General features: G+C 37.9%; 2 protein-coding genes across 2 annotated transcripts in view; both read left to right on the top strand.

Annotated features, from left to right (window-relative positions):
- Positions 1 to 19,960, top strand: part of fars2 (phenylalanyl-tRNA synthetase 2, mitochondrial) — a 181,251-nt gene that overhangs the window by 35,161 nt on the left and 126,130 nt on the right. The window lies entirely within an intron of this gene.
- On the top strand, positions 16,094 to 17,320 carry LOC148969505 (uncharacterized). The gene is made up of 2 exons (XM_089125409.1): positions 16,094 to 16,988; positions 17,298 to 17,320. Exons 1-2 carry the CDS (start codon positions 16,094 to 16,096, stop codon positions 17,318 to 17,320), a joined length of 918 nt encoding a protein of 305 aa, XP_088981535.1.

Genomic DNA, 19,960 nt, shown 5'->3' with positions numbered 1-19,960 from the left:
CCCGCTGAAAAAGTGTTCTAGCACGAAAAATCTTGCCTATAAATAGTGTTGTGCGCCCTCTCGTCAAATTCAAATGATCAACCTCCTCTATTTTGCTTGGGAACTAATGTGGCCGGAACCAAAGTTTACTGGACTGCGTTCTCTGGGATTCTCTCAAACGGAACACTTCTACATTCCGATTGGTTGCCGCCGAACCGCGTCATTGCTTATTACCATAAAGTTGAACTGATTTCAACTCTCTTCGCCATCAGCTTGACCATCCGCATTTTCTGAAGCTCGAACTGATATAACCACGACATTATTAACTGTGAGTTAACAATTGCTTTAGAAGCCTTGGAAGCTAAAGATGATGATTATGTTAAGGGATGCTACATTTCCAAAACATGTTTGAAGTTTTTAGCCAATCAAAACGCACTGGGTCAGCTGGCCAATCAGAGCACTCCGGGCTTTTTAGATGGAGGGGCTTTGTAGAAATACTGGCTGAGAATGGAGATGCTGCAATGTGCAGTCTGTGAAAAATAATCATTATTATAGCTGCAATAGATATATAGACCAAGAATTCAAAAAAGAGACCTGAACAGATGTTCAGTTTTTCCCAATGTAGGTTGTCTAGATAGTATATACAGTACATGGGTAACAGGACTGTAAAAGGAAGCGTTACCTGAATGGTTGTATTAAAGGGGTGATGAACTGAGAAATCAAATTTTCCTTGAGCTTTTGACATCTAAGAGGTCATCATATTATAAGAATATCCTGTAAGTTTCAGAACTGAAAACGTCCTTGTTAGTCCAATAAAAGCTTTTATCGACACCAGGCTCCGCAAACGACTCGTTTTTCAAAGTGGGGAACAAATGCTGCGTTCAAGTCATCTCGTACAGATCGTAATTACGAGTTGAACGCACTTGAACGCCACCACAATGTCGTAAATACCAGTGGGGAGCTCGAGATTTTCTTTAAGCCCCGATCTGTACGAGTTGGGGGCGTGTCAGTGAGAAACGTTCATTCAACGTCTGTTGACGATAAATTTTAATTGAATTTCAATGTTTAGTCATTGACATTGTAAGGCTTTTACATTTATAAAGCAAACTCTCTGCACATAATATGATATCATTATAATATAAAAATTATACCTAATGATAGAGTTTACATTGGCTTCATACGCTAATAAAAAACATAAAAAGAAAAACACACCTGATGCGCATTCTTTGTTCTTCATTTTTTTTTTCATTAGCAAAGTTAACAAACCTTGCTGTATTTTTGTGTAATTCATTAAAAGAAGATACACCGCCATTTTGCTCCGACGAAACTGACTTGAACGCACCTCACGCCGTAAACATGACTTCCCACCTCGTACGTACGAACTTCCCAGGAGGACTCGAACGCAGCATATGACGTCAAAGAGGATAAAACCCCACCCCCGCAGAAGAAGATCAACGCCTACTTCAACACGGCCGGTTTAGCCCCGCCCACCGATTTGCGCATTACACGCATAGCTAAATAACATAGATGCCTACCTCGTGATGACAAACCGGGTCGAGAGTGAAACTCACTATAATATGCAAAACTGTTATCCACTCACAGCAGTGGGCGTTTACTTTCAAGTCTTCAATGCGAGACGCCCATAAAAAACGAGCGTTTTTCAGCTGGGCTCAAAACTAGGGTAGAAAATAGCCTAATAGATTTTTAATGCAAAAACCGAGCAAACGTCATTTCACAAGATGTAAACAACACTGGTCCAGAAGCTCTTCCTGTTTCAGTTTTTTAACACTACATAAAAGCTGGGATAAAATACCACCAACAGAACATATAAAATTGAATCAAAAAGTTAAACAAACATCTTTAAGATGTTTTCTTTACATGTGAAATAAAGAAAACAGTTACAAACTGAAACAGGAAGTGCTTCTGTTTACATCTTGTGAAATGGTCTATAAGAACATTCTAAAAGCCAGTTCATGACCCATTAAAAAATTTTTTTTTAAAAATTGGGAATTGGGGAAAAAAGTATGTATATAAGTATGTAAAAAGTAGTACGTGTTCTAACTTTTTTACCGGTGTTGAATATCAAAACGAGTGGGAGAAATGACCAGAGTTTCCAAACAACCCGACGAAAGAAGGACATCAAGTAATGAGGAAACGGGAAGTGGGACATTCTCTTGCGGGGGCGGTGGAGTTGGCTGAGGTGAGAGGGACACCAGTCAGTGCGTGGGTTTGCATGGCACGGTCCCGTGTTGCCTAGGGAACAGCGTGTCAGCCAAGATGCGTGATTCCTACGGCTGGCCTGGCCCGAGGGCTGCCCTGTCTCTGGTCCCAGCACGGCCCGTACAGGCCCCTGTCGAGCTCTATGGCTCTGTTCCTGTCGCAGGGCTCCACCGTGGGCGTGTGAGCTGATAAAGCATACGGCGGGGGCCGGAAGGTTTGTTTCATTCCCCCCCTCGCCCATTTAACCCCTCCACTGAATCACTGTCTGCGGTGTGAGAGCATGTATGAGGAAAGACTCTTAAATGCTGACGCCAACGGTACTCATTTGTGGTTTTCAGAGCATTGCTGTGTGATGTTTTTATAAATATTGTATTGTATTTTCCCTAAGGTTTCTTGAGTGTTTCCTATTTAGGTAGGATGTTTTATGATCTTCTTTCTTCTTTTAATTTTCTTTTTAACAAAAGTCACTCTCTTGAGAAATTCCTGTCTGCTTATGGTTTTTTAGGACACTCTTTTAAAAAAAATAATGGTTCTTAAAGGGCTTTTTCGCAGCAGTATAAGAACCATTTCTGGTTCCCCAAAGAACCGTTCAGTGATCAGTTGTTTCTTAGTCTAACAAACGTTTTAATAATCTAAAGACCTTTTTTCCAGTATAAAGAAACTTTTGTGCAAAGTGGATGTTCAAGTTTCTTCATGGAAACAGATTTTAATAGTGTAAAGCGTGGTCACATTTATTGTTGATCAGGGAGTTTTCACAGGTGAAATCCAGTCCTTTCAGTAGGAATTCATTTGCTTCATTCATTTGCTTGAGGGCGAAGGAAATATACATTATATACATGTATAAATATTAGGGCTGGGTAATAAATATCGATTTCTCGATATTAATCGATTCTCATTTTTACAAACCGATATCGATTCTTAAATCTCAAGAATCGATTAGTCATTCTGTTTCATTTGTATGAATGGATCATTGTATCGCGGATGTGCGCATCCAACAAATCGCAATAATCTTTGTCTTTTGTTACTATTGATATGAAACAAAGTCTCAATTTTCAAATTACGTCCATTTTCTTTAGAAATTCAAAAACATAAATAAGGTTTTGGCGCTGTGGCGTGAGATCGCTCTGGCTCAGCTCAAGAGAAGCAGCAGCGCTGATCTCTCTTCCGGCTTAATAATACCAGTCACAGCGCCAAATAAACATGAATGAGCATCTGAAAGTGTGTTAAAAGTTAGAGTACAACTTATCTAAATCCCTATCATGTCACATTGATTCGCTCAATCTGCGTTTCAACCGTGGAAAGACGTCAGTTAAACAGCTTGTAATCAATGTCATGACTCATGTATCGTCATATTTACCTCAGAAAACCCACATAAACTCGTTAGTCCACACTCGTTAGTGTTCTTCAATATTTAATGCATATTTGAATAAATCTGGCAAGTTTTTATGACAGCCACCATTTAAATGTTTACATTTCATATAATCTTCTTATTATGAAAATAAATAAAAGTGTAATTTAAGTGTTTGTATAGCTACAAAACAGTTAATTATTACCTTCATATTAGGGTAATGAAGCCTAGTAGGCTACAACTAGACTATATATATATATAGACCATAGTTTACAGCATTTAAGAGATTTGATTCCCTTGAGAAAAATTGCCATTTATTGTAACTGATATCCAAAATAATCGATATTGAATTGAATCGAATCGAAATCGAATCGAATTGCAAGCTTGTGAATCGAAATCGAATCGAATTGTGAAATTTGTCTCAATACCCAGCCCTAATAAATATATTATACTTTGATTTCAAAACTGCTGGGTTTGAAAGTGACTTGTGTGTGAGTGTGCTTCATGCATGGCTATGTTGACGCTAGACAATTTACCTATTTTTGACTGCAAAATTTTGCCGAAATCACGCTAATGTTACAGCACCTAAAGAAAGAAAAAAATGTCATTATAGAGTGGGTAATGGAAGCTTGTTTCTGCCTCAGTATAAACAATAAAGCAGCTAATTGTAAAATACAGCTTGCTTCGTGACACATTGTCAAAATGATGAGAAATAAAGTCATAACTACGAGAAGTCACATTGGGAGATATACATTTGCAGTTGTGAGAACTAAAGTTTATTTCTCTAATTAATTCCACATATTCGCAAAAAATAAACCCAGTTGTGACATTTAAAGTCATATGTAAATGGAATTTGATTCCTTAGTCTTGATATCCTTTAATACATTTCAACATATTGGTAACACTTTAGTTGAATGGGGTGTACATAAGACTAACATGACACCTTCATAATCATGACATGACATATGTTTTATGCATGTTTATGACAACTGTCATTAAAGGATTAGTTCACTTTTGAAAAAACTTTTGCTGATAATTTACTCACCCCCATGTCATCCAAGATGTCCATGTCTTTCTTTCTTCAGTCGAAAATAAATTTAGGTTTTTGATGAAAACATTCCAGGATTTTTCTCCATATAATGGACTTCAATGGGAACCGGATGGTTCAAGGTCCAAAAGATAGTGTTAATAACAGTTTCAGATGCAGCTTCAAATGTCTTTAAACGACACCAGACGATGAATAAGGGTCTTATCATGCGAAACGATCGGTTATTTCAAAACTTATTCCAAAAATGTAACTTTTCTAAGGACAAATGCTAGCCTTGCTCTATTCTCTGAGGCGCGTTTGTAACGTCACATAATGCGTAATTACGTCACGGGCGACGTAGCCGGAAGTACAGAATCAAAATCGTCCGACATCGTTGTTTTTCCTTTTAATTCCTTTTTTTGTAAACGGTGTTTGAGTTAGTTTGCACGTTCAACCAGTGCGTTCAACTTCTAAACACTGACTCTGTACTTCCGGCTACGTCGCCCGTGACCTTTTGAACGTAATTACGTATTACGTGACGTTACAAACGCGCCTCACAGAATAGAGCAAGGCTAGCATTTGTCCTTAGAAAAGTTACATTTTTGGAATAAGTTTTGAAATAACCGATCGTTTCGCATGATAAGACCCTTATTCATCGTCTGATATCGTTTAAAGACATTTGAAGCTGCATCTGAAACTGTTATTAACTGTCTTTTGGACCTTGAACCATCCGGTTCCCATTGAAGTTCATTATATGGAGAAAAATCCTGGAATGTTTTCATCAAAAACCTAAATTTCTTTTCGACTGAGGAAAGAAAGACATGGACATCTTGGATGACATGGGGGTGAGTAAAGTTTTTTCAAAAGTGAACTACTCCTTTAAGTGTCATTCGCACAGTTATGACATTTGTAATGCAAATATGTTAGTTGTCATAAACATGCATAAACCCTACTTCATATTCAAGACATATCATGTCATGATTATGAAGGTGTCATGTCAGTCTTATGCACACCCCTTCAAGTAAAGTGTTACCAACATATTTTACACTTAATAGACTGAATAAATGGCAAGGAAAGAAATGATTTTAGCTGCTCTCTTTCTTTTGATACTGACAGTTGTCATTTGTGATTCATCATTGCTGTCCTACAAACCACACTGAAGACGCTGATGGACACTGATGTTCCTCTTGTTGCTTGCGTTTGTGGTCACTGATGTTGTTTTGCCTGCTCTTAAGTTTCAAGTTCTTGACATCATCTTGACTAGGGTTGGGCATCGTTTGAATTTGAACGATTCTGATTCCAATTCCGATTCCTTGTTTCGATTCCGGTTCCTAACGATTCTCGATTCCGATTCTTTTAAGAGGCAGGGTCAAAAAAGTTTAGCTAACCTTCCTAACCAATGGTCTTTCTGAAGGAAATACTCCTGTCACAAATACTCCTTTTGTCACAAATTTTGCATTTTGCCGAGATTTTGTTATTTTTAGAAAAGTGAAGCCACACTTTGGACCGCCGACGTAAGCTACTCATGTTCGACTCGCGCGGTTATGCCAACACTTCCGGTAGACGCTTCTTCGTTGGTGTTGTTCAGCGGTTTCTTCTTCCGCTCGGCGGACTGTGAATATCGAAACTAGGAATCGAAATTTTAACTTTTGAACGATTCCGGGAAAAACAAAAAGTTAGTCCCGGTTCCAATCGATACTCGATTCTCGATACCCAACCGTAATTTTGACGAGGCATGTTCCCGATAGTGTTTTATGGCAGCACTCATTTTGCTGATACTTTCCAATCTGTTTTTATTTTCTTCAGGGTTTGTTCTTCTGAGAAGAGATCCAGTTTCACGTTCAGTCATGGATGCAGTTATTAGAGAGAGAGAGAACTTTAAAATCTTACTTGAAGGACCTTATGCCATCAAACTTATTCTCTTAATAACTCAAACAACATGGGACGTTCTTAAAAGGTAGATTTAGATCTGTCTAAATGATCCATATACAGCAATCTGAACATGAACCGAGAAGTAGCAAACTGATGTGGTGATTACAGCACTGCGGTGCCAATTACACGTGAACACTGTGTCCTTGTCACACTCGTGTCTGCTGATAACCTTCACACTGCTGTGCTTTCTATCTATAGGCAGAGCCTGCCATTAGACAGGATACATGGTGTGAACATTAGCATCAGTGGGTCATAATGATGATTTGAAGGTTTTGTCCTTGTGGAGGTTTTTAAACTGTTCTCCATTGGTGAATGTCCCAATGCCTTTGCACATATACTTTAAGGTTGCTTTCACGCTAGCACTTTTGGTTCGCACCCGGGTTTGATTGACGTCAGAGTTAGAGCTGCAGGATGTATAATTTAAGCATCGATACCACACCGTGTGCATCCGTGATAGCCACATCGCAGGACATCCGATGTCAAATGTAGGGAATTGTAGTTGATCCATGAGACTATTTATACTGTATAGAGACATATACCACTTCCTCAATCCTTAAAGGTACAATATGCAAGATAGTTTCGCCACCAGGGGTCGCTAACCTCTTACAATAACAAAGGCGTATATTAATGACGTGTATTCCGCATTAAGCGGAATTATGGATCTTGTCGTCAAGCTGATGGATATTTTATGGATGAGTGAATTTTTAACATGACTGTGGTATGAAGCAGGGCGCGATTGCTAGGCGTATACCAGCGCCACACGCAACGGATATAAAAGAATAAGGACATTTAATTCTACCGAACTACACGCTGAATTACTCACACAGGTCAGTTTATTAGAGGAATTAAACTTGAGGTAACACAGCGCTGCTTCACTGGCTCAATCACACTAAACGCCATTTGTGTGTGTTGAATGTTGTTAGTTAGATTGTGACTTTTAAGGGCACATTACAAATGGTGTTACATCAACTTTTTTAAAGTAATGAGTAATGGGTAATGCTTTACATTTTAAGTTTACACCCTTAGGGCTCTATCTTGCACCCGGCGCAAATGACTTTATACACTAACGCATGTCTCATTCCTATTTTGCACGTGCGCAAAGCAGGCTTTTTTCCTCCAAAGACGCACGTCGGTAAACTAGGAAATGAACTTGCGCTGCCTGGGCGGATCGACGCAAAAAGGAGGCGTGTTTCGGCGCAAACATTCCCTGGTGCTATTTTACACTTCCAGAACACAATTGCGCCACTGACCAGAAAAAACCTGGTCTAAAGTCAGTGGCGCGTTGCACGTTGTTCATAATGCTATTTTAAGCGCGCATGCTTGCCCATAATGTAGCGGGTGCACAACGCGCATACACTGATTTTCTCATCAACACAGATGCAGCAGTTTTTATTTTTGTAAATCATACATTATAACAAGGAAAAATATTAACACATGAGGGAAATCATTGTGGTTTACATGAAGATGAAAAAACCGAATTACTCATTTTTTTAAGGCTAATTGTAGTACTGGATCAGACCTGTTTGCCCAATAGTGGCAAGAAACATACGTATATAATGTTTAACCGACGCTGATGTGTGAGGGTTTCTCCCATGCCCATACAACGTCACCTCTCTGTCTTTCACTGCCCTGACAAGAACGTCGGTCTCATCGGTTGTGAATGCTCCTGGTGTGCCCCTGGTAAACCCGCCGTTGTAATCAGTAGCGGAGTGGCAGTCGGGAGAGTCATGAGTTTTCCTATTGGGCCGGTAGTGTTTCGAGGCCACGAGGGCCGGTCTGATAAAATGTATTTATTGGAAGTTCGCCATGTGCACTTGGTGCCCAAGCTAGGGGAAGAAAACATTTTTTTTTTTAAACATTTTCTATAACAGAGCATATATTTGCACTAAGTGCCTGTCTTTACAACAAAAAGACCCGCGTCTTGAAACAGCTTCAGTGGCGCAGGTCATAGGGCGTGAAGTGCTTGAAAGCAGCTTTCTATGCACTGAACGCAAGTTCGAATCCGCCTTTTGCCGAACTCTCTCTTCTACCTTTTCCCAACACATATGTAAAGATGTAAAATGTAAAACCTAACATTAAGGTCTCTAGCGTTATATTTTGCCAACGAACTAAAATTGAAACCATGATATGGCGTTGCTCCATTATAATAACTGACATTAGAATAGCATCCAGTTTGTGCTGCGTGCTCACGAGATCATCATGGTCTGGTGTTTTCTCCTAAATAAAAGCTCAAGGGTTTATTTCTTGCAAGTGAAGAAATTAGGACAAAAGAATTTTAATTTTCCTATATTATAGTGTAATGTAGGTTAAAGTATACTTTTGAAATACTCATTTTCATTTACATAGTACATTTATAAGCTAAATGAATTTTACAGTATGTCATAGGAATAATTATAATATAAATCATTATTACATTATTATAATAAATGTTTGGGATCCTAAAACACCATTGATAATGTAATGCAGACCGAGACTCTCATAACTAAAAAGATGTTTGAACCCTGTTTATTGTCCTGGTACAAATTAATACTTTTTCTTTGTTCAACGAGCAGTTCATGGGTTGAAGCTCTTAATTTCGATCTCTCAGAGAGCACAAGATTGATGCATTTAACCTTAAAATGTCCAAAATTTTCTTTTTGGAAACCCCGAACCCCCCTAGAGGCACAGAGTCCACCCAACATACTGTAGTTTTAGAAATTACTATGGGAAAGAACGACCATTTATGAACTTTACTCCAACAAAGTTCCTTTTAAATCAGTAAAACTGTAAATGCTATCGGCTATTAAAACCGTGCCGGCGGTCTACGAAATTTCCCGGTAGATTTTTTAGTCCCACTCCGCCCCTGGTTGTAATAACAATCCATCATGCAACATGTATTGGTTTATTTCACATTACGCCCAAACCACACCTATGAATAATGAAGCTACTTCAGACTAACCCCTATTAGATTTGCGCCAGGCGCAAGAGGCATTCCCAGATAGCAAACTGACATTGAATCAACGTGGAAACGACGTCTCTCATGACATTGAAACAACGTTGATTTTGCTCATCGAATTAACGTTGAACCAACGTCAGACGCGGCATTCTTCAAAGGTAAATAAAAATCGAAAATTGGTTTGCTTTCATAACGTTGAAACAACGCGTTGATTTCAAGTTGATTTTCCGTTAGTTTTGAAAGAATGACGCGTCTGACGTTGGTCCAACGTTAATTCGATGAGCAAAACAATGTCAGATCAATGTTGTTTCGATGTCATATTTCCACGTTGATTCAATGTCAGTTTGCTATCTGGGTTTATCCCGCCGGGAAAATAGCACCAGTGCCGAGACCCGCCCACAAAGTTACTTGCCCTTTGCGCTTTGACTCTTGCATTTCAGATCGTTAAAATAGGGCCCTTAATGTCTGAAAGAAATTTTCATTTTAATAAGCAACATCCATTAATTTTTACACTTTGTTTTCTTCCCCTTCCCCTTAGCATTGTTATAGCTTCAGCAGTTCTTTATCATTTTTGATTTATTCTGTTATTTTATAATTGTTTGTTGTCAGGTTAATTGCTTTAAAAGTGCCTTCAGATCTATGAGCAACTGTCTTTGAAACGAGTGGGAAAGCAAACAGCCTTCTTCAGATATGTTGGAGCTCTCTGAATCACCTTGTCCAAACTGCAAACGAGCAGAGTAATGAAATTGCTCCCATAATAATTAACCAATCCATCTAGAGAATGCATGTGGTGTTTTGTCTACAGCAAAATACATTCTTCAAAATGAAGCTTGGTGCTTCTGTTCTGAAAAAGAGATGGCATGACTTTCCCCAAGTTTTTAAATGTTTTTATTACGTTTTAGGAGTAACGGTGATGTTGCTTTCGGGGCTGTTGAATGCTTGAATTTGATTGGCTGATTATTCTCTAATTATTTTCAAGGAAATGCACGGCTAACGTAGTTCCAGGCAGATCTTGACCCCATTACAACTCCGTATCACTTCGACAAATGATTTCCGTTATTACAAACGTCCTTACAGCCGACAACAGCAAAAGAACCAAAACCCACAGTGACGCTGCTCAAGCAAATAAATTTAGTAAACAATTGGATAACAAAGACATTATTTTCACACACATGTGATGATTTTAACTGTAGTTTACAATAGCTAATAGTTAACAATAGTTTATCAACTTAAAAGCTACACGACATTTCTCACTAGCGAGGTTTCTCACAGTTTCTCTATTATTGGAGATGCACAGACTCAGGTAATTTACACACGCTTAATCTCTCTCTCTCCCCCTCTCTTTCTGCTATCAGTGGCTCGAGCCTCCATTAATAGATCTAAAATAATATTTTGGAAGTCCTACACACAAGAGTGTTTTAAGGACAAAACCCTGAAAAATGTCTTGAAATACATCATCTGAACAATGTCTATATAAGTGGAATAATCCACTTTGCATCGTGGCCGCATTCCCACCTCAGGTGTGCATTAGTTTTTAATAATTCAATGGCTTACCATTAATTATTCCTTACTTAAACTTAACCTTTCCCAACAGTGTATTCCCAAGAGCCGAAGCGTTCTGCTAGTTCTCAGAGAGCAGGAAACAGATGCAGGATATGCCTTTGGCATCACTTCTCTCAGTTAGACCTGTTGTGTTCTCACTCACATTAGTAATTCTGTTTGCTGTCCATTGGACCTTTCTGTGATGCCAACTCATTTGAGGGTGACCTGGCTCTCCATGGATTCACTGGTGCTCACAGCGACTGAACACACTCAGGCCTGGGCACAGGCGTATGGCACAATGTCCATGCCAACATGGTTCTCTAGAAATAGCATGGGGACAGGAGCAGGAGGGAAAATAAATGTCAGGCCATCTTCTTTTCAATGCATCTGGAATTATAATCCAGTGGAAAGAACATGAGACCCGCACAGAACCAATAGGTTGCCCTATATTGTACATTGAAAAACCAATTAGTTCCGTTTACTTAATTTTATTATGCAAACTCGTCACCTTAATTTCATTAAGTAAGCAGAATTTAATTGCATCAAGTTATTCTTACTTAATCCATTAAATTTTTTTTCAACTTAATTCTCTCTGTGATCTCAGGAAGTGTACTTCCAGAGTGCATTGCGGCATGAATAAATGAATTGCTTTGTTTTTTTTTTATATTTTTGGCTTTATTTTACTATTACAATTTTATTTGCTTTCGTTATTGGGGTTATACTTAAAAGACCGCAAATAAATGTAACGGTCAATTAATTAAATCATTTAAAAAAATTATATATATATATATAATTGTACTCAAACCAGTCAAGCAATGTTTACAAGTTTTTTCTGAGTAACAAAGGCATAGCATGCAAACAGTACAGATTACTAAGAAATTTTAAGTAAGTTCAACAAATTATTGGACATTAAGTAAAGTTAACAAAAAAAATTATTAGTAAGGGCAATGTTAGATTTTACAGTTAGCACTTTTTAATATCTATAGTATTTTTTTAAAGATGCACAATATCGGCTGATTTATGTTCATTTTTATATTATCATTATCGGTCCAATTAGAAGATTTTGCCGATATTTTAAAACAGATAAATAACGGATTATTTCCTTCAGCTGAGACAATTCAGAAGCGCACTGTTCACCATGATGGTTTTGAATTGTTTGAAATATGACATATATATTTTTTTCTTTTGGCAAAGAAAGTTGGCCATAAAAGTGTCAAATTATTTGAAAAACTTACACTTGTTCAGGCATGTACTGGCCATCGGGACTACCGGGACATTCCCGGTGGGCCGCGGTCTGGTTGGGCCGGCGGCCCGGCGCGTTATGTATTTTGTTTTTAAATCATTATTAATTGTAAATATAGCCTATTCTATCGTAAGTATATTGTTATATTGTCCAATTCCGGGCATGTGTCTCTCTCATGAAGCCGCATGAAGCTGACGCGAGCTGCGAGACTAACAGGTCTGATGGCCAATCGGAATCAAGTTCAAATCTAGACTTGAAAAGCGGCCGCTTTACAACAACTGCAGTGATGCGATGTGATGATGTGCAACGAAATTCATGTCAAAAGAGTAACATCTCTAAACGTAAAGGGGGACCGAGAAGTCGAGAGAGAAAAAACGACAAGACAACGACAATAACTTGAGGCAGATGCCACCAAATGTGTTAAAATAAATGAATTATTTGCTGGACTTTAGTGAAGATGTCAGCAGGGCGCGCCTGACTGCTGAGGTGAGACATTTAGAATGATAGGCTACACGTAGCCTTCTGCATTGTTTTGTTTAAGCATGTTACGATATTCCAGCTGTAATAGGCCTCCACTCACTGATCGATATAAATGACATTTAAAATTCTCAGCTCTCTGGTTCTGTCCATTTTATTACGAAATTCAGACAATACCGTTTTGCCGCTAGAAAATAACGTGACAGGTCGCTTTAGCGCCTCAGTTCAAGTAAACCGATCATCTGTTACTTTTTATTTAAAGATAAGATACAATAGCCTACAACTTATCAAACGGTATATGCCTCATAAATAATATCAATCAGTGCTTTTCAACAACGGAAAGAGATAAAACAGCAGGAGAACAATTATGTCACAGAACGTTACAGTTACCTCAGGAAAGCCATTTAATGACAATAGCACATAGTTGACTTGAAAAATAGCTATAGAAAGGAGTATTTTGCATACTTGCATACCTTTCAAATAGCTATAGAAAGGAGTATTTTGCATATAAATATGCACATATATATATATATTTTTTTTTCAATTTGTATCCCTGAAAGTGCCTGGCAGAAGCCTTATGTGTCATAGGCTAAATGTGAACAAAAGACAAAGATAAATAACTCACTGCTCTTGACTAATAGCTTTAACAATGATATATATATATATATATATATATATATATATATATATATATATATATATATATATATATATATACTATATACACTATATAAATGATATAGTATAAATGAAATATAGGTATACTATATAAACTATATTTCATGAGGTGAAACATCACTGCCAGGTCCTGGCAGTGATGTTGCACCTCATGAAATATAGTTTATATAGTATAGCCTAAGAATATTCTATTAGAATAATAAGCGGCACAAATTAAGACCAGTTATTTACAATAAAGCCTTATAAAATCATTTCCATTTTATTTGTTTATTATTTTAATATTTTTTTCTTGGTTCTGATAGTAAATAAAATCTAATCAGTAATTTTACATGCAGATTAATGCACGTATAGATGTGTGTGTGTGTTTGTGTGTGTGTCTGTGTGTGTGTGTGCATAGTGGGCCGGTCTGGATGAAGTGTCCAGGGCTGATTTTTTGTCCCAGTCCAGCCCTGCACTTGTTCAAACTAGGCTACTTGTTTTTGTAATCAGGCTCTCAAAAAGTATAAACAATTTTGGATTTAGATTTATCGGCCAATATATCGGTTATCGGCTTATATATATAACGAATTATCGGTTATCAATATCGGCCAAAATTGTAATACTGATGTATCCACTAAGTGTCCAGATGTGGATGTAAGTTACTGGTCAAAAGAGCCCACATCCAAGCCTCTGGCTTTTCCCCAAAATGTTAATCTGGTGTTCCCAAATTATTAATCACATGCAGGTTTTTATTTTATTTAACCCTTTTTTTAGACTCCAGATAAAAAAATCTCAAATTATTTTACTCCAATTAATAAAGGGACCCTATGTGATGTCGCACAATTGCACCTTAAACTTTGCATATTGAATTGTAATGAGTACAATATATCACAATTAAGACACCAAGCAGCGTCGCCATCTGTCTATACTGCACGTTGAGCTGAGAATTTATGAACAGGGACACGGTAAGTGACAAGGGTTATCATACCGAAAGCCTGATTCTATAGTTCCCTCTGAAATACGTCATGATAGAGGAGTTTCAGGCTCGGTGGATTAAGATTTATGACACTGCAGTGTCTCTGCGTTACGAAACGCATCCAAAAGTAGGAGCACATATGGTGTTTCAACTGCTGAAAGTGTCGCACCCTAAAACCGTCGCGTCTTACAGCAGTAAATGGTGTTTAGGTGTGTTTGGTGCAGTGCACTTGCTCTCTCGTTCTCCACTAATTACAGATCGCTTGCCATCCACACTATTCCCGAAGCAGGTGACACTGACTGACGCCTGCAAGAGTGTGTGTGTGCGTGCCAGTGTGTTTGGCAGAGTCTGATGGTGCTTGGAGTGGTGTTTTAACGCTGTGCTGGCGTCCTCCGTCTGAAGGCGCGAGTCACGTGAATTATGGCTCCAGAGAGGCCTTGCTGTAACCCGACTCGCTCAGTACACCGCCACAGGAAAAGGCTAATTCACATCACCCTGTCTCTCTGTGATGCGCTATCATCCCGTAGATCTTTATCATTTGAAGATGTGTGATGATGGCTGGATGTTTTATAGTGAACGTGTCTGTAATTCCATCTGAGGGAATGTTGTTTGAATTTTCTTAAGGAATAATCTACCCAAATATGAAGATTAGTGTTCACTGTTAAATAGGGGTGCAATATATTGGGTCATAATATATCGCAATACAAAAATGCAATAACATGTATCGTAGATAGTGATGATATAGGGTATAGGGCTGTCAAACTATTAATCGCATCCAAAATAAAAGTTTGTGTTTACATAATATTTGTGGGTGCACTATGTATAATTATTTTATAAATGTAAATACATACACATGCTTGTATGTATTTAAGAAATATTTACATGTATATACTGTGTATAGATTTATATATAATTTATATTATATACAGTATAAATATAAATATTTTTAAATATTTATTTAATTTAATTATTTATTTATTTAATAATATTTATAAATATATTTTAAATAAATATATATATTTTTTTCTTAAATATACATGCATGTGTGTGTGTATTTATATATATATATATATATATATATATATATATATTCTTGTGTGCAGCACTTTGGTCTACTTCGGTCGTTGTAAAGTGCTTTATAAATAAAGTTTGTTGTTGTTGTTGTTGTTGTATATTGCACCCCATAAACACAATCATGCGAAGAAAAAAAGCAGTCAACCCCCCCTTTAATTGATGGTCTATTTGCATTCGTCAGACGGATGTCTCTGGTAGATGTGTCATGGTTTTCTGCATCGTGTGTCACGACTGTTTTTAAGGTACTGTGTCAAAGTTAAACTTTTGTTATGCAACGCAACAGAAGAATCTGGGCGGGACATCTTGAATATATTGAGTGTTTATTGTAAAATGTTCGTTTTAACAGTGGAGAAGTTGTTGTTTTGTGTTTTACTTTTTTGTTTTGTTTTGTTAGGTATAAAAGAGTTATAATGTCGGACGAGTGTTTCGTTTTGTTTTGTTTGGTATAAACGTTATACTAGGAAGAATAGTTTTTTTTAGCTTTTTGTTTTGTTTGGTGTAACAGGGTTATAATGGTGGAGGCGAATAATTTGATTTATTTTTAAAAGAATTATGGTGGATGAGTGTTTTGGTTTGTTTTACTTTCTGTTTTGTTTTGCATGAAATAGTTATAATGGTGGAGGAGTGTTTTTGTTTTGTTTTGTTTTCTTTCTAACTTTCTACTTCTCATTTAAAAAAAAACAATGAGGTTCATTCTCGTGTTACGCAGCGTGTTTGAGCTTCAGCAAGAGCCAATGAGGTTCATTCTCGTGTTACGCAGCGTGTTTGAGCTTCAGCAAGAGCCAATGAGGTTCATTCTCGTGTTACGCAGCACGTTTGAGCTTCAGCACGAGCCAATGAGGTTCATTCTCATGTTACGCAGCGTTTTTGAGCTTCAGCACGAGCCAATTAGAATTATTCTTGTGTTACACATCACGTTTGAGCTTCAACAAGAGCCAATGAGGTTCATTCTTGTGTTACGCATCACGTTTGAGCTTCAGCAAGAACCAATGAGGTTCATTCTCATGTTACGCAGTGCGTTTGAGCTTCAGCACGAGCCAATGAGGTTCATTCTCATGTTACGCAGTGCGTTTGAGCTTCAGCAAGAACCAATGAGGTTCATTCTCATGTTACGCAGTGCGTTTGAGCTTCAGAAAGAACCAATGAGGTTCATTCTCATGTTACGCAGTGCGTTTGAGCTTCAGCACGAGCCAATGAGGTTCATTCTCGTGTTACGCATCAGGTTTGAGCTTCAGCACGAGCCAATGAGGTTCATTCTCATGTTACGCATCACGTTTGAGCTTCAGCACGAGCCAATGAGGTTCATTCTCATGTTACGCAGCGAGTTTGAGCTTCAGCACGAGCCAATGAGGTTCATTCTCATGTTACGCAGCGTTTTTGAGCTTCAGCACGAGCCAATTAGAATTATTCTCGTGTTACGCATCACGTTTGAGCTTCAGCACGAGCCAATGAGGTTCATTCTTGTGTTACGCATCACGTTTGAGCTTCAGCAAGAACCAATGAGGTTCATTCTCATGTTACGCAGTGCGTTTGAGCTTCAACAAGAGCCAATGAGGTTCATTCTCACACGTCAAGCAGGTTCAGTTGAGATTCCTTTTATGGTTGCTAATCAATGTTTAAAAAGTGAATACAAGTCTAAATTAAGTCTGAATAATGCCATTCTACCTTTTAATTTTCTAATTAAATGTTACATTCGGTGCATTTTGTACACACATATTTCATATTCCAAACTCCTCAAACTGGAGCCTGACAAGGTTCTGCAGTTCTCGACTTTGCAGCGAAGTTGAAACCTTTGAGCAAAGTCTTTCAGATGTGCATAAGTATTGTATATCTTGCTGCATGCATGCTGAGCTGTTGCAGGTGGATGAATGACCTTTGACTCCTCAGCACCCACTGAGCAGCAGATGTGACCTGATAGAAGAACACGAGACTGACTTCATTAACCTCTGTGCTCGCTCGCCACGTCTAATTAATACAGACGTTTAAAAGACTCTTCCATCTTCTCACGCCCGTAAGAGAAGGTGATGATACACAGGAAACTTTCTGAGCAATGTTGCCATCAATGGGCAACCAGATGAGACACAGGGCCCATGACCGGTCTAAAGCATCCAGACAGGAATGTGTTGCTCAAAAACGTTGCCCTGTGTATCATCAACTTTAGGGCTTGATGTTGTTCAGGTTTCCCGAAGGGATAGTTCACCCCAAAAATGAAAAATCTCCCTCATGTTGTTCAACCCCGTAAGACTTTTGTGCATCTTCAGAACACAAATTAAGATATTTCTGATTAAATCTGAGAGCTGGATCACTCCTCCATATGGACATTAAAGACATCATTAAAATTGTCCGAGTGACAGCGGCTCAACCTTAAAGGGTTAGTTCACCCAAAAATGTAAAATTCTGTCAGTATTTACTCACCCTCATGTTGTTCAACCCCGTAAGACCTTCGTTCATCTTCGAAACACAAATTAAGATAGTTAAGATATTAAGATCGCTCCTGCATACTAGTCCATAGGCTTCTTGAGGGAATGACTTGCTGTCCTCAAAGTCGTTAAAGACATCGTTAAAATAGTCCAAGTGACTACAGGGGCTCAATCTTAAGTTTATCAAACGACGAGAACACTTCTGTGCGCGAAAACAACAGAAATAACGACTTTATTTCAACTATTCGTTTATTTCTCCCTCTGCGTGAGTCAGGTTACTAGTTTAATAGCGTAAGCTTCTGTTATTGTACGTAACGTCACACGCATCACACACATGACCAGCATCGGCCAATAGTGAGCCTACGTGTGACGTAGCTTTACGCAATCACACTACGTTAACTGACTACAGGCCCATGGAGAATGAAGTGAATAGTTGAAATAAAGTCGTTATTTTTGTTTGTTTTTGCGCACAAAAAGTGTTCTTGTCGTTTGATAAAGTTAAAATTGAACCCCTGTAGTCACTTGGACTATTTTAACGATGTCTTTAATAACTTTTCGATGCCAGCAAGAGTCATTCCCTCAAGAAGCCTATGGACTAGTATGCAGGAGCGATCTTAATATCTTAAACATCTTAATTTGTGTTTCGAGGATGAACGAAGGTCTTACGGGGTTGAACAACATGAGGGTGAGTAAATACTGACAGAATTTTCATTTTTGGGTGAACTAACCCTTTAAGTTTATCAAGCAGCGAGAATACTTTTTGTGCGCAAAAAAAAAACAAATATAACGACTTTATTCAACTCTTCATTTCCTTCTATTTGTGCCTCGAGATTTAGCGTACTGTAACAGCACAGCACTTCTGTCGTACATCACACGCATCATCACACACGACCAGCGTCGGCCAATAGCAAGCCAATGTGTGACGTATGACAAAAGCGCTGCACTGTTACACTACATGAACTATCTCGTTGCCTAAATGAATAGTTGAACAAAGTTGTTATTTTTGTTTGTGTTTTGCGCACAAAAAGAATTATCGCCGCTTGATGAACTTGCTAATTACCGACAGAATTTTCCTTTTTGGGCGAACTACCCCTTTAATCTAAAATAACCAGTAACTGAGAAGACAAATTTATCCACTACCACCATTTACAGACTTACTTTTGAAGTTAAAATATGGGTACTGTGTGAAAATCTAACTTTTTTTTTGTTTTGCACAATGCCACATGATTCCAATTAGCCACCACACTAAGATCTGTAATTACTGTCAACACAAACAAACGCTTGATGCGGCACTTTTGCCTTCCTTATCTTGGCAAAGAGCGGTGTGTGGGCCGACTTAGACATGTTATTAGAGATTTGGGCTTCTTCAGAGATCCAACATTATCAGTGGATCAGGACAAATTCAGGATTTTATATAAATTATGCTAATTCTCAGACCCCGGTCATCATTATCGTCTCAGCTCTAATAAAGCCTGATTGGCCCCGCAGCTGTTGTTTGTACATTTGCATTTCACTAAGGCATTGAACAAACCCTGAAGTCACCAATGGATGAATTTAGCTTTTAATGAAATAAAGAAAGTTAAAAGGCCAAAAACATGACCATGTTATATAACAGTGCCTTGCTTAAGTCGCTGTGGATAAAAGTGTCAGCTAAATGAATAAATGTAAATGTAAAAATAATGGGACCCCATTGGCTGTACCTGCACTGGCTTTTATTAAATCTATAATAATCAAATATTGCTGTTTTTGTGAATAAATGTGTATTGGACCTGTAGACACATCTGCTGGATATTTTTATGCCACATTTCTCAGGCTTTATGAGTTGAGAATGAGTTTGCAGCAATGTGTTATACATTTGACAAATGTAAATTTGTAAATGAATAAAGTTGGGAAAAGTTAAAAGCAAACCCTTATCAAGAAGAGTGATGTCTCATGTTCTGTTTAGATGTAACAAAATAACACTGTAAAAAAATATTGATGGTTTAAAAAAGTAAGTAACCTGGTTGCCTTAAAATTTTAAGTTGATTGAACTGGAAAAAGTTAATACAATGAAGGAGATTAATTTAATCATCAGAAACTTAAAATAATAAGTTATCTAAACTAAATAAATTATTATAAAGTTGATTTGAC

The sequence above is a fragment of the Pimephales promelas genome, chromosome 22, assembly GCF_988280905.1.
Source record: "Pimephales promelas chromosome 22, fPimPro1.hap1.1, whole genome shotgun sequence".
NCBI classification, from domain to species: domain Eukaryota; kingdom Metazoa; phylum Chordata; class Actinopteri; order Cypriniformes; family Leuciscidae; genus Pimephales; species Pimephales promelas.
Note: the sequence above shows the minus strand (reverse complement) of the source record. Positions and strands in the feature narration are given on the sequence as shown.